The 16,020-nt window shown below is 38.0% G+C and overlaps 1 protein-coding gene across 1 annotated transcript; it reads right to left on the bottom strand.

The window, feature by feature from the left end:
* Positions 1-1,657: 1,657 nt before the first annotated feature.
* On the bottom strand, positions 1,658-15,461 carry ZNF217 (zinc finger protein 217). Its single transcript, XM_082491334.1, has 5 exons — positions 13,760-15,461; positions 11,395-11,520; positions 8,916-10,508; positions 5,056-5,184; positions 1,658-3,771 (listed from the first exon to the last, which is right to left on the bottom strand). The coding sequence occupies exons 1-4, from the start codon at positions 15,156-15,158 to the stop codon at positions 5,075-5,077; spliced, it is 3,228 nt and encodes a 1,075-aa protein (XP_082347460.1). The 5' UTR covers positions 15,159-15,461; the 3' UTR covers positions 1,658-3,771; positions 5,056-5,074.
* Positions 15,462-16,020: the final 559 nt, after the last annotated feature.

A 16,020-nucleotide genomic window follows, 5' to 3' on the forward strand; every position in this document is an offset into this window, starting at 1 on the left:
ATGAATTAATATTAAGATGAAATTGAATTAAATGTACTGATTTTAATGTCATGAATGCACTCATAACTATTTTTTCCCCTGAGAACCATCTGCAATTTAGAGACTTGCTAATCCTAATTAAATGCACTTTTCTTAAGTGTGTGCAAATGAACAGAGAAATCTGCTCAGTAACACACTTGCATATTTTCCTCTTTCACAAAGGGGAAGAAGAAACCGTTTTGTGATTTAATATTAGATCTTCCTCATAAGAGAAAATAAGTGTTGCTTCTTCATCATTTCAAGACGCACAGTAGCCTGGCTATGTATCTTACCAGTTAAGTTTTGGCAGTGCTAATGTAGCTCACAACTGAGAAACCAATTATATGAGAAAACAGACATGGTAACACTGAAAGAAAAAAAAAAAAACACACCACCTCCAAAATCCCACACTGTTTGAACATGCAAGAGACTTAAAGCCAAAAAAGACTTTTCAACTTTCGGTTGAATATCCTTGTACTGGTTCCATATCTTTACCACCTTCCTTTTAAGTCAGTTAGTGAGATCTACTTTATAATTTGGCTTTTAACTCGGCAGCTGGCGTAGCTCACAAATTGGCATGGCAATGTACGCATCTGATACTGAAGAGTCACTGGAATACACAGCTATTGCCCATCTTACCTGAAACTACTCAAGGCAGACAGACCCTTAGCACTCCTAAGGGGCACTAAAGGAAAGCCACAGTTGACAGTAAAGATGACTGGCAAAGCTGACACCGATTTCTTGTACCCTGTCTGACCACATCGTCGTTCGGCACTGCACAGAAATTTGAGTCGTGTTACCCTAAGCGCAGCTGAATGTCTTCAGCAGCAAGACGCCAAGACCTCTCTCATTTGTGCACAAAGGCACGGTAAGAACTTGCTGTTTGCAGAGCAAGTGACAGATCCCCACACCTCCTTTTGTGCTCGAGCTCCCACTTCAAAGCTTTTCTGCCCCCGGACAGCACTGCTTTTACTGAAGAAACCAGTTTAACCTACTTCTACAAACCTTATCATGGCAACGAGTGCCAGCCTAACACAGGAGTCAAAAGCTTATCCTGTGACATGAATGAGCCTGTGATCACATTAAAGTGCCCTTAAATGCAGTTGATTTGTATTGGGGAGCTCAGCTGACGAGCTCCTTTTCTCTCGTCTTTTCTAGCTGCCTTCCAAGCTCATAATCTAGTTTTGGGATATGGTTAGAGGTCAGGTCTGACACCCTAGTTGAGTTCCAAGAACATATCAGACCCTAGAAATTTTTCAGAACATATTAGGTTTCAAAAACAGTTTAAGCCCATACAAATTCTGAAGCCTCACAAAAAAAAAAAAAAAAAAAAAAATCACAAAGAATGCATACAATAACTCAATTTCCTTTCTTGGAGGAAAGTAACTGAATGAGAAAAAAACAAAAGGTTTCTTCATTGTTTTAAGAGTTTTCCTCCTAAGCCTCAAGAGAGATTTTCTGGGAAGTGACTCAGTATTTCCATATAAGGAACTGAACAGGGCATGATTTGGGGTTTGGTTATCGGCAGGTTCTCCTTCTCCCCTTCCCCCAGCAGCGTGAGCATGAAAGGTCAAGTGAATATGAAATTCCAGGCAACTCATATTAAGCTTTAAAAGCAAGACACAGAAACCAGTTTTGCAAAACACCAAGTCTATATTTACATCCACATGTAATAATATACTCAACTAAAGTGAAATATATCATAAATTAAATGAGTAATGTGTGCCTACTGCTTGACGACTTCCGGTTTCAACAATTAAAATAAAACAAAATGGAATGAAATAAATACATAAACAAAAAAGAAATCAACAATTTGTACCTCTATATATGCACTGTTATTTCCAAAGAAACATACAAAACCAGTAGTATCCCAATAGTTAATACTGATGGGCAAAGTGTATTCTGAAGCACAGGCTGTGCTGCCATGAAATAAGAGTCTTCATGTCCATTTTTCCATTCCAACCCCAAGATACCTACCAAAAAAAAGCCTTGAGGGAAACTGTACCAGCATGAAGGGAGATTAAAAACAAACATGTCTTAGGTCCGTTTGCTGAAATATCTTAAAAACCAGCCCTGCACATTTTAATCACAGAACCCCGTAAGGTACACAGATGATAGTTACAGCATGCATTCTATAAGACTCATTGAAAGATCACGCAAAAAAATAGATTAACCATTTTCCAAGTGAATTCATCTTCAAAAAATAGGCTATAAAAGTGCAAAACTAGGAAAACAAAAATCTAGATTATGTACATATGGCTCAGCTTATGAACAGGAAAAAAGGTAAATAGTGTACAATTTCCTGATACACAGCACTTCAATACATTGCCAGTTTACAGAGACATTAAAAATAGGTCCCATATACAGGAACTAAGACATACAACTGGAATATCTCAAGTTGCATAATGAAAAAACAAGAGTTTCTAGGTTTTGCTATTTTACATTTGCTGTATGAGGGAAGAGAGCAAAATGAACAGTGCAAAATTTTTCATTTTTTGTTTTACTAAAATATATGGAAGTCAAAGCCAGGTACAGAAGACATCAGCTCTTAACTACAGGCTTTATGAGAAGCAACTAGGAATGCAAGTCAAAATATGCAACAATTCTGCTTTACTGGCTGATAACTGGCCATCTTCCCTTTACAAAAATTAAACTGCATGTGCATTAGAAAAAACTCTTGTTGTCTTCACAAAAAAAATAAAAGGAGATATTCTCCCATTTACAGGTTATTTCTCACTTATTTCAAACACCCAGTAGATGCTAAAACTCGACATCAAGAAGCTTCCAAGCACAGTCAAGCAGGCTACACCATAGCCACATCCCTTTTGAAGTCTGTAGATCCCATACTCATATTGCAAGTCTGTTTGTTTGTGACTTTACAGTTTGGACAAAGGTGCAAAGTAGTTTTCCTCTAAATGTAACTGTATTGAGTTTAGTACAAAACTAAACATTTGAAACATTTAGATTAGTATCGTTTCTCATGCAAGCTGTAGGTATTTTCTGCTGTAAAAGTTTGTATGTTGGTAGAGATGTTTAAGAGGCTTCTCTGAAGAACAGCAACCAATGCCAAGAGAAGAATCCAACTGTATTTCAGGAACGCCACACTGAAATCCAAATGTCAAGTATTGCCTCATCCTTGCATTTAAAAATATGCTGGAAACAACCCCAGGGAAACAGATCGCTCCAATACATTATGGTCCTAACGTACACAAGGCAGATCAGCATAACGTCAGCACCGTTGCTTTGATGTTCACAACATTTATAAACTGGACACTTTCAGACAGTTTATTTGGAAGCTGTTTTAAAAAACTAACATAGTTCAACAGAAAAAACAGATGAGAAACTTTCAACTTTATGAAAAAGGAGCATTAAGCCAACAGGATTTCAACTTCAGTATCTACAGTTTACCTGAGGTGCAATGAATATATATTCTTTCAAAGAGAAACTCTTCAGCAGCGCTCAAGTATGTAAAAATATAATTCCTACCTAATATTTGGTCAATTAATTCTAATGAAAAATACTCAAAAGTCAATGTCAAGATATACATTCTCCACACACCTTCATAACCCAATTGTTTAGACTACTTTTTATGGCTATTTGGTACAAAATGTTAACAGAACCAATATTATAAAACTGTAGTGTTTTTATATACAGTACAATCACAGCTTAGTTCAGTAGCTTTCACCATTCATTTTTCCTCAAGGGATGAACTGCAGGTACAACTCCATAAAACATGCACTTGCGTCCTTAGACCTAGGGGGTAAAAAAGAAAAAAAAAAAAGTTGTGATATAGAACTATAAAATCGTACAACACATTTTTTTGTTGTGAGGAGTTTCTTTAAAACATAAAGGGAATTTCTTCTGCACCCTTGCATGTGTGTTTAGAAATTAAAATTGCCATATAAGGTCTGTGTCTTCTATTTGCCAAATAAAAGCTGGCAATCAAGTCTACTTTCGAAGCTACTCAAGCCCCACGTAGAAATACAGGCAGGAAATTGAATTAGCTTAAAAAAGCAGAACTAGACAAAAATATGCTTATCAGGGGGACAATAAAAGCAGTAAGATTAGAAGAATATCAAGAAATAAAGCAAAGTGTTTTAAAAGCTGTCAACTCAATGTCAGATAGCTCTGCTCCCCAGATATGTACATCTTTCTATAAAATAATACATGCTGTACCAGGTGCTTCAGCATTCAAGAAATATCTCCTTAAATTTGAATGAGGAAAATTATCTGTAGGTCTGGGTTTGAAAAATGCATACAGATATATTTATTTATAGTCTTATAGAGTACTTATCTCCTTAGCAGCTAGGAATGTTGCAAACACAATGGGGTTGTTAAGTTCTGAGACAGAGCTACAGAACCCAAGAGATGAAGCACAGGAATTCAGAACACCAGGCTAATTCTTTTCACTTGACCTGTTTCCCTAAGAGGCTACACCCACCCCTCCATCAAACAAAGGAAAAACTATTTTGAACAACCTCTCCAGAACACAAAGATAAACTGTCAAGGAGCTAGCAGGAAACTCTTACTTCCCTATGAAATAACCCACCAAAAAGAGTCTTGTTTGAGGCTATCCTCACAATCTTCAGAAGTTGCAAAATGAGTAATGTCTACATTTTCAGGAAGGACTAACCAACGCAACCTCTCAGGATTCATTAGCACAGGCACCTAGTCTCATTTCTAGTACTCCACACAATGTTTCCCCACCCCCATGTACTGACTTAAGGGGAAAGCCCTTCGGTTGAACACCTCCCACTGCTATTGTAACTAATTAATATATTTACCTATTGTTAGCCCCTCCATTTCTTTTAGAAAAGGAGCATCTAGGTACTTTTTATGCAAGCCATCACCACTGTTCAAAATAACTAATGCTACTACACCAGTATTTGGTTCGCTTTGTAAGAGATGGGAAGTTTGTATTTTCAGCTGTTCTGGTTCAGGCTTTCATAACCTCTCATCATAGTATGCAGCAACCTTTGATGTTATGAGTACACGATGCAACATTTAAGTAACAATTAGTTCAAAAGGTTTGTTTACCGTCTTTCGAAGTAAATGATCAATTTTTCTTGTCACTTGGTCGAAAGTGTGCGTTACCAATGAAACTTTCATAACTTCGCTTTTGTAGCACGCTGCTAGATAAGTGTTGGTATGACACCGATCTCTTTCCTGACAAAAATAAATTTAAAAGAGTTAGACTTATTGCCTGCTAATCTAAGTGTTCAGACTTTCGATTGTGAGCAGGTCTACGTCAGCATCCAGAATCCCAGAATACCACAAATGCTACCACAAATCATCTCGTGAGCAGGGCCCAAAACATCCCTAGTCCTATTAAACGATTATATGAAATTCAGTATCCAGAACAAATACAAGAGGAATGACAAATACTAATTTAACAACTTTGTTCTAAGCTGTATACATGTGATGTCCATCTCTCCAGATTTTGCTCATTTAATTTGCAAGAAATATCTTTGCTTAACTCATCACACAGAGGCTTCACTTTAAGATTTCAGTGCTACAGTACATTCTATAGCATGCTGCCTACATATCCACTTCCCGTTATTTGTTCGAAAATTGAATTTTTGAATATAAGTATTGGAGAGGAAAAACAGGTATACTACATTATTACCATCATAGATTATATGGCAATTGTGACACTTTAAAGAGTGTTAATATACGTTTACTTTAAAATCTTTGTTAAGTAATTTTCAGTCTAGTATACAGGTAATTTCATGTTTATCTGAGACCATTAATTCTGATTTATATATGTGAAATCAATGCCTGTTCCATATTAAGTCTTATTAGCTTAAGCAAGCAGTCAAAAACACGTCATAAAATTAAGGAAAAAAAGTCAAGAATCATTACTCCCACAGGATACAAAAAGCCCAACTGCCATCCATATTCCATGAAAGCTTTAAATGCAGCATTGAAAAAACTTAGCAAGCCTTAATTAAATTAAAATGGCAAAGCTAAATTAATATTTCAACAGAATCTATGAAGCCATTGGAGTGTGTCATGAGCAATTGTCTTTAATTTGCAGCCTCTGCCAGATCAATCAGCCAACAGGTTATCCTTGATAGCATGTTGCCATTGCAAAGGCAACTAATTTGAAAATAACACAAACTGAGTGGTTTCAGAATGTTTCTGTCTCTTCAGGGCAACACAGAATGGCAGAGCTTACAAGCAATAACGGAAGGCATCATGCTTTAATCAAGTTTGCCAAGTGGAACATATTCTCATGACAACTTGATCCAGCATTTAACATGCGAAGTAACATGTTCATAGGACCTAAATAATGTTGCCACAAGGCACATAGGCCCTTAAAAAAAGGTTTTGACATGTTTTAGAATACCACCAGAGTTCATTAAAAAGACTATGGAAACCTGCAGGTCTACACCTGCAGTACTTTCCATATGATGCCTTACAAAATACATCTCTGAGGAGTTGCAATGCTTAGACAAACAGTTGTTCTTCAGCTTTTTAACAAAAAAAAAAAAAAAAAAAAAAAAAAATTTGCAGAAGCTTTCATCTTCACTGTCTCCACCCACATTAAACTCTAATACTGACAAGTTTGCCTGCCTGCTACCCTCCACCCTCTCAAACAACTATCAAGGTTTGGGTCAGGTACTTCTGAGCAGAATGGTTGGAAAACTAGGAAATTAGCCTTAAAAGCGTATGTTTTATTGGACGGGGTTTTTATTGAAGTTGCTAGGAAAACCCACAAAGGGGGTCTTGTTTCACAAGTCTTTCCAATGTAGGTAACAGCTGCTTTTCTTGCCCCGAGACAGCACTGTATAACAATGAAATCTTTATTTGCATGACAACAATACCAACAAATTAGTTGCAGCCATAGTTTTGAGAGTGCTAACTAACAAGAAACAGTATAAAGTTCTTGACTACAGGCTACTGTCTCCAGGCTTGTACCAGAGAAGAGGAAGAAAAGTCTACCACAGATTTTTCTGGCAGACAGGTGGAGCTTTCAAAAGAAGAACAAGGTGGATTCCAATGAAGTCATTGTTTAAAAATAGTACTGCATCAACTGCTACTTCCATAGGTTAACCTCACTAAGACTACTGGCAAAATAAAAGAATTTCCCCTATCCCCAACATACAGTAATGCTGGAAAGGAGCAAGACACTGGCACCATCTAGTCCTTGGGGGACAGACTTCTCTTCTGGTTGAAGCTGCAAGACTTTAACTTTCCCTTTCCTGTTTTCATGAAAATATATAGGGTTTTATACAACGTAACAGCATTCCCGCAAAATCCTGAATATTCAATCTGCTCAACAGATAGCAATGTCATGAAGCACAAGTCCTTGGTCAGTGCAAATTAACAGTTTAGTCCTTAAGGACAGTCACATCCTCCACCAAATGCAGAGATCATACATGAAGCTCTTAGCTGCTATCAACCATTAATTTAAATAATAAAAGAAGTCCTGCAGAGTGCTGTAAATTTCACAACTGCATGAATGACTACTGAGCTCCGGAAAAAAAAAGTGTATTTCTCTCAGATCACTAGGAATCAAAATACAGCAATAGCATTTGCCCTTCTGCCTGTCCCTCTGCATTCTATGCATACCCTAGTGCCCGTTTTACATTCCTCATAGCAATCCATGGTACACACACAACACTCCTCATGAAACTAGGAATTAACTCTGTTTCACAACCACTTTAGTGAGTCAACTGTGATGCTGGCTTTTCCTTTATCCACTCCCTACCCAGACGAGACAGAAGTGTAATGCTTTCCTTCATCCTTCCATAACCCACTAGCAAGCCTGATTATTTATGAAGCCCACAACCTTAAAACAAGCAAACAAAACCCAGAAACACAGCAAATACATTTTTTGCCACATAACTAAATGCAGATTTAGCATTTTGCAGTTCACTCTGACTGAAGGTAACACACCCCTGCTTATTATGAACCCAGACTACTTCAGAAGAATAATCTTACTGCTCCCAGAGAATGGGAATATTCACAGAGCCCAAGAAATAAGCAGATACTTAAAGACTACACAGCGCGCGCACACACGCTATTTATTTTTATAATAGGATCTTCATTTCAAAATTCATAGTCCTATATTTATAGCTAAGTCCATAGTGACCTCAGCTCAGTCATAAATACCATCTTCTACAAATAGACAACTGCTTAAATATCACCTAGCACCTTTAAATCTTGGCCTTCTGCTAAATTTTGAAAATGTTGACTAAGAAAAAGACACAAAAAGCATGTATTTCATAGAAGTACTAAAGTTTTCCAAATACATCACAAAACACCTATCTCTGCTAGGCCCAGAATTTTCCACAAAGCATTACTACTTAGTGCAATGAGACACTATAATTAGAATACCAGAAATACGTTGTCTTGATTTAACAAAGTATTCTGTTCCGACTAAAAACATTATACAAACCCATTGAAGAACAGCTATAAGATTTAAATCATAGTTTGATGATTTTTAATACATCCTTTTCTGCAACTGAAGGGAACAATTGCCCATGACAGTTTGGGGTTTTCTGGTAAGAGGTTTTATTAATATTCCAGATAGTGCAAGACTTCTTGTATATTAAGCAGAAAGGCTCATTCCATATCCTGTACTAATTAGCATGCCTGGAGTGCTCCGACGAGCAAACAATACGTGTTTGCTATCAGAGACTCATGGCAGGGGGGGAGGAGGGAACTTGGAGAACTTTCAGTCCCTCTTTAAAATTCAGACCTTCCATGCTTAAATTCCCCAAGCTAGGAGTTTGCTGAGCATGGATTTTAAATTTAAAATCCAAGCATTGACTGGACTTGGTGAAATGCCAAGTACAGCTTTATTTTCTCTGTTTCAAGGTGGGTACGCACTTTCGTTCACCTTCCTTTGTAATGGTATAAGACATTCAACTAGGAAGGAGATACAGTACCTTCTACTGTAGAGCTGGTTACTTGGCCATTGCTAGATCCACAAGAACTGTAAAGCGATCCAGAGCTATATGGCTCATAAGGTTTGAGAACAGTCAACACATTAGGAGGATCAACATCATCTGAATTCAGAAGCCCTTGTTTGGTTGGCAAAACAGAGGATGCAGGTTTGGTGCGAGAACATTCCTGAGGTAGCAGATTTGCATATCTGTTTGCAACACGAGATCTGCTCATTTCATATCTTCTGTAATTAGCCATTGGAGAGTCAATATGCTCAACAGCTAACAGATTAGGTTTCATTCGTTTAGAGGACGTTTCACCATAGTCTATATTTACATTGCTCACAGATTTACTACAAAGATAGTCTCTTCCTCGATGACAAGACCAGGCAGATTCATTTAGGTGAGAGTCGAGAGCCCCATTCATACTGCTGCTCACTACACCAGACTGAGACACTGGGACACTTAGAGCTTTTACTTTAGATTCAGATCTTTTTACTCTGTCCAATACTGGAGATATACTGGAACTGGAGTGCATTTCTTGCTGAGGTTGTCTATAGTTATTTGCCTGAGCTCCAATATTACTTTGCTGTTTATGAAACTTGAGGTTACTTGGGGCTGCGCTGCTTGAGTCAGTCACTGAAAAGAGAGGGACTTTGTTCTGCGGAGGGTGACTTTGTTTAGCTTTTCCTGCTTGCAGCAGCTTTTGCTGTGTAGATGGGGAAGCCTTACTTTTTTTAGAATTAAAAGACAGAGGAAGCACATCTTTACCAAGTAGAGCTGGAGGGCATCCAGTGCGTCTGGCTTTAGCTAGAGCCTTGCTTCTGCAGCCATTTTTGTTAATGGTGTCAGGATTGTATTTGTGCATCAGCCTCTGGTGCATCATTAGGACTTCTGGGTAAAATGTTCTGTAAGTACAAAATGGACAGGTGCTGGGTGCTAGTGGGCCTCTAGTTGAAACCACTGAACATTCTTGTGAAGTCCCAACAGATAAGTTCAAGGGCTTTTCTTGAGAGTCCACCATAGGCTTGTGTTTGTAGTTTTCAGTGCACTCTCGCACATCATTCACATTTTTTCCATCCTTTAAAGCACAAACATACTGGACGTCATCTCCCTCTGATGCCACAGAAGCCGTTCTCTCTCTTTTATGAGGAACACTGGGCTGAGCTTCCTTTGTTTCCTTCTCAGCTTTTAGTTTTTCCAGGTAAGGAGTGGACACATTCTCGTGTATTTTATTTGAATTGTTAGAAACAGAACCTTTATTCAATTCCCTAGAATTATTTTTTATTTTTAGAAGGACTGTGCTGCCTATCGCATTGTTCAAGGACAGAACTTCCTTTTGCTGCTTGGTAGGTGGGCAGCCCCCAGCATCTTTGGCACAATCAAAAAGCCTCTTTGAATTTTTGGTTTCTTGAGCACCATCAGCAGCCAGCGAGAGCTCCGTCTCCTGACTCTGTAATGAAACTTTGCTGTCACTTTTCACGTCTGCTGCACTATCAGCTTGCTTGTCCTTGTGATGCCTCTCTAAATGATACCTCAGTGAAGTTTTCTGTGCTGCTGCATACTCACAGAATTCACATTTGTATGGTTTTTCACCTGAAACACAGTTTTATCAGTAAATTAAGTTTGAAACAATTTGAAGTCTTGAATACAATAACAGACAAGGGAATAACGTAGACCGCAAAACAGTAAAATAGATTTTTATTTTCCCTTCCACATACTCATAATTCTCAAACTCATCTAAATCATTTCAACAACTACATCTTACTGCTTTTACTAGCTACAGTGACATCTTCTGGCTACGATGAAGATACTTTCCACACGTTGGCTATGTATGGAGATGGTAGCTGACAATATGTTTGGCAGAGATAAGCAAGAAGTATAGCTGTGGGTCAACTCCAACAATTTGTAGCCCTTGATCATACCACAAGTATGCTATTTAACAACACAAATGTTACAGTTCATCTATAAATAGAGCTGTTTCAAAAGAAACAGGGACATACACTAACAGAAGTAGAAAGGGTTTGCCTGGCTATGGAAAACAAAAAGTTGAACTGCACAGCTTTTTCCCAGGTAGCAGCAACTGGCAGGCAATCAACTTAGTACTCGGGAAATGGGCCTTAAAAAAAAAAAAAAACAAAAAAAACAAAAAAACACACGAACAAACAAGCAAGCACACCCCACAAAAAAAAAAACACCAACTTTTTGCTAAGCTGCTAAAAGCAGAATTAAGTTTTAAAATATGTTGTATTCTTAACAGTATTTAATGTAATTAGCCCTATTAAAAAAGATTTACACTTATGTAAATAATTCCTTCTAAGAAATTTCAAGTGGAATTATTTTTTTAATGTTAGAGAAAAATTTGTTCTTAACAATAATAATTTTGAAGGCGACTTCTGTTTTTCTTGAGCCAAACCAAACATTCTATCAAACTGGATTCAGCAGACTTCCTTCCCCTCCCACAAAGGTGAAGCCCATTTACCTGTATGAGTTCTGAGATGAATATTGAGGTAATAATTTGAGCGAAAATACTTTCCACAATAGCTGCATTCTCTGGAGGCTCCAAGGTTTTTAACTTTCGCTCTTTCCAAGCCATCTTCATTTTTATCTTTGGGAGAAAATATAGCTGTATTATGAGGAGCAACTGCAAATTTGGAGTCTCATTTAAAACTCTAAGTAATTATCTTAGCTGTCTTTTTCAAGGAAAAACACAAAATAATGGACTGCTGTCAACTCCTACAGTCTCTGTCAACTCCTACAGTCTACAAACATCATCTTTTGTTCTGTACTGCTGCACACTTAGCAATCAAAGACCAAAAGAGTTAAAAAGGTTTCTGTCTGTGTCAAGTAACACTGCGGTTAGTGACTGTAACGAAGAAGCCCCAGAGAACAAACAAGATGCAAATCTAGGTCTCAAAGAAGTGAAAAAAAAAAAAAAAAAAAATAAAATCTTTACTGACCTACAGGAACTTGATGGAGAATGGCTCATCACAAAAGAACCCATACAGATTATAAATTGTATTCTTTTATCAAAGAGTCCTTAAATTACTATGGTAAGCATGGTGATTCAGTGTAAACCTGTTCTCTGCACCATGGCAAAACACAGGAAGGTGTTTTGGGGAAGGAAGGCAGAGAGGAAGATGCATTTTCCTATTAATTGTAATAATATTATTACTCTTTCTGTGCTAATCAATGGAGTGTCACGGCTGTGTAACAACATCCTTAGATTTAATGAGTAATCTCCTTTCACTAGAAGCATTAATGCTGAAGCTTTGACAAATACAGGAGTAGGAAAGTGACAGGAGTTGCTATTCTGTGAAACATGCATTCAAGGCACAAATTCAAAGACTAAACTTTCCGCTCAAGTGTAAGTAACAGTAGTTACCACTGGAGGGCGGCAAGTACAGCATAATGTCTAACTAGAAAAGGGAGAAAGCTTCTGCACGATACACCATTCAAATCAACATGATTTCTTTGTCAGGTTGAATTGAGAAAACATCAAGACAACTTCAGTAAAATATCCAAGTCAAAAGAAAGCTCACTACAAAGCTACAGTGGGAAGAGAAGGAAGGAGACGTTTTGCTTGACTAAGACGTTAGATACATAATAGATAGCTTAAAACGGTTCTCTGAAGTTCCTACATGTTGGAAAGCTTCTATACTGGAAATGCTAGGTATGGCTAAACTATGGCTAAGGGAAGCCATAGCTGTTTTAAACAAACAGATAATGTTTCAATAAGCATGACTCAGCATGTCACAATGAAAGCTGTTGTAGTTTAGGATAAGATACTGAGAAACAAAACAAGCAAGTTAACATTAGGTAATAATTCCATTCCTTTGTTACTGGAGGCAAAATAAAGGGCTGCACATTACCAGAAATGGAAATGTCAGTTGTGTGTGCCAGAACATTCTGTACGTTGTGTCTTTTCTTGAGATTATGCAAGTGTCTGTTCTTTAAATGCAGTCTCGAAGCATGTCACACAAAAGAGTGCTAGATTAGCTAGAAGACTTTTTGCTATTCCTTTTTGTCCCAGACATGCTATCTTTTTCAGTTAAGGAATCACTCGGTATCACTTGTTTTTCTAAGACACAGTGTGAACATGCAGAATTAATCCTGGGTAACCTGGAGCTCATCTACTCTGTCAAAGAGAACTGTTAGCAACCCTTCAAAGAAGAGGAGTTAAATATATATCACTCTCACATACGTGATGTCCACATGTTAAGAGCCTGCACGCATGTCCTTACAGAACTAATCTAAAACTGCTGGTTCTAACATTTAGGCTTCAATTTGCATACCGTTCAAAAGAAACACACAACCTGCAGTTCGATAGAAAAAGTTTAGAATTATTCTTTGCTCCTCGGGATCTTAACAACTGCTGGTATTGAGCACTGCACATCTTCTGCCCTTTCTTACAAGATGCAGGAAAAAAGTGAAACCACAATGATGTCGTCAGAAATACTATTTGTAAAAACATGTGCTGGACAACAACATGCAACACTCAAAAGCATCCACTAAAACTAAGAATCATGCTATTGCAGGTGGGGGGGTAAGTAAACAATGACTCTTCCTAGATTGTTTGTTATTAAAGTATTTCAATGATTCCAGTAACCCAAATCACAACTTCAAGAAGGACCAACACAACTTCAAAGATCTCAAAATGGCAGTGTCAGAACCTTTCTTTCCCTCTCATTTTTCTCTTTTCCCCTACCCCACCATAACATTTCATATCTCCGGCCAAGTTTTGAAAAGATAACCGAGAAAGGCAAGACGTATTCTTTGGCTCTGAAGCGTTCCTATACAGTACAGTAACAGCTATTTCAAACTTATGTGCTCAAAATGCTACTCACCTATATTAAGTGTTTCCGGGAGCCCATCTTCAGATCCATCTTCAGAGCCTCCTTCTATTCGTTCTCCTGCTCCATTTTCATCCAGACTTGCAATTATATCAGCACAGCATGTCCTTGAAGCAGCTGAAGTCTCTCCATCAGTCCGTCTGTCTCTTTTATGTACTCTGGAATGAAGGACTAGCTGGTGGTATGTTCTGAAGGCTTTACCACACTCTGAACAGTGTGTCGGTTTCTCTTTGTTCTGAGACAATTTAGAATCCATCTCCACAGAAGGCACTTCACCACCGGGATGTTTCAATTTGTCTTGGGATATGTTACCATTCCCTGTATAACTGCTGTTTTTATTTACTTTTGACTTCCCTGTAGTTTCAGTATGGCTACCTTTATTTGCATTCCAAATTTCACCAAGTTCTTCTTTATCAGAAGATGAGTCATCATTGTCTGTACTTCCTTCTTGCCCTGGTTCTTTAATTTGGCCATGGCCAACTGCAACTTTACCTTTGGTAGCCAGCTGCCATGCTTGATATGTGTTAAAAGGATCTAGTTCAGCTATCCATTTCACAGGTTTTTGTGATTTGTCATTTTCTGGAACCAAGTTTGGTCTTAAGTTCAAGAATCGCAAAAATTCCTCTCTTTGAGACGTTTCTTCTGCATTAGGTTCAGCAGTCGCTTGGGGGCTTTCAGCACTGGGTACTGATTCTTTGGTGTGCACTTTACTGTGCTCAATTAGAGTCTCTTTATTGAGAAATAGGAAACCACAAACCATACAAATTTTGTAAGGTGACGTTACATTTTCAGTTACATGCTCCTGTACCACCTCATTTATTGTTATGGGGCTTTCAGAACCTTGTTGGTGCTTGTTTCTAGACCCAGGCTTTCCAGTATGTGTTCTCATGTGATTTTTGAGGAACCACGGCTCTTTAAATCTTCTTCCACATACATTACACCAATACATGAAAGAATCTTTATGCTTTTTCATGTGTGCCTCAACGTCAAAAGCCTCATCAAATGTTTGTCCACAAACTTCACAACTAAGTTCTTCACTGTCCTTTTCATTGTTTGGTGAAGGCAAGTTTGTTCTTACTTGACATTTATCTAGAGGACTAAGATACTCTGCTTCAACACGCAGGACAGCTGGCTCACAAAGAGTGGGCCTATGCTGAGTTAAAACGTGCTTACCAAGCTCTTCAGGATGTTTAAAAGTCTCATCACAAAACATGCAGTCCAGAGGCATGCATCCCTCAGCTTGCATGAGAAACTTTTCTTGCAAGCTTTTGTAAGAAATTGTGTTTGTTCCTTTTATTGTCATTGAGGCATCATTGTTCTCCATCTGTGCACCAACGGTACTGGCTATTCCATCCGGTCCATCCATGTATGCCAAGAGAGGCTGAGTTGGCATGTTTCCTATGTTCTGTTCCCTATTACGTGTTTTAATGTAAGGTTTCAGTTCTTTGGGGATGCTCACTGATCACAATAAGGACACTTGTAAAGTACTCCAACATGTGCTTACAAGTCTGCTAAAAACACCTCTGCCAGGAAAAAAAAATATTCCATAAGCAAAAAGTTATTTCTTTTTCATTTGTATCTATATTCACACATCACTGCAAGTATATCCATTGGTTCACCCAGTGATGGAACAAGGTTTTTTTGAACTATTTCTTCTAGTCTGTAGAAACAGTCAGTTGCACTTAGGTTTTCTGTACAAACATTTCAAATAGTTGCATTGGGCAAAATACACTAAATGACAAGTTCAGTGCCACAAAGAACTCCAGCACCTGCAGAAGAGAGAAAATACTCAGTCAGACCTTTCAAAAGAAAAGTATTGTCTCCCAAATAATGAAAACATTAGGGCTAGAGAACTATCTTTTGGACACAGAAGGTCAATGAAGGACAGCTAGAAGACACTCCGGTCACTCTTCTACCTACCACAGTTGAAATAGTATGGTCTTGAATATCCCTGTACTCCATTAGCTGGTCTTCTGTATTAAGATTGCTATATAAAAGCAATACTTTGTCTCCTATCTATTCTAAACCTACTCTTAACCAGTTACATAAAGCTGCTAAAACCATATTTCAATACATACACTACTGAATTCATAACAACTAAATGCAGCAAGCCTTTCCTCGAACCTGTGAAACCAGTGTTCAGAGACATAGTAAAAGTTTACTTGTTTGTTCTCTAAAGGCTGTTGAGCAAGACTTCCCTCCACCCCCACCCCACCCCGCCCAAGACTAGACAGCTTGAAATTAGCTTTCATAGT

This window comes from Vanellus vanellus, assembly GCF_965231255.1.
Source record: "Vanellus vanellus genome assembly, chromosome: 15".
NCBI classification, from domain to species: domain Eukaryota; kingdom Metazoa; phylum Chordata; class Aves; order Charadriiformes; family Charadriidae; genus Vanellus; species Vanellus vanellus.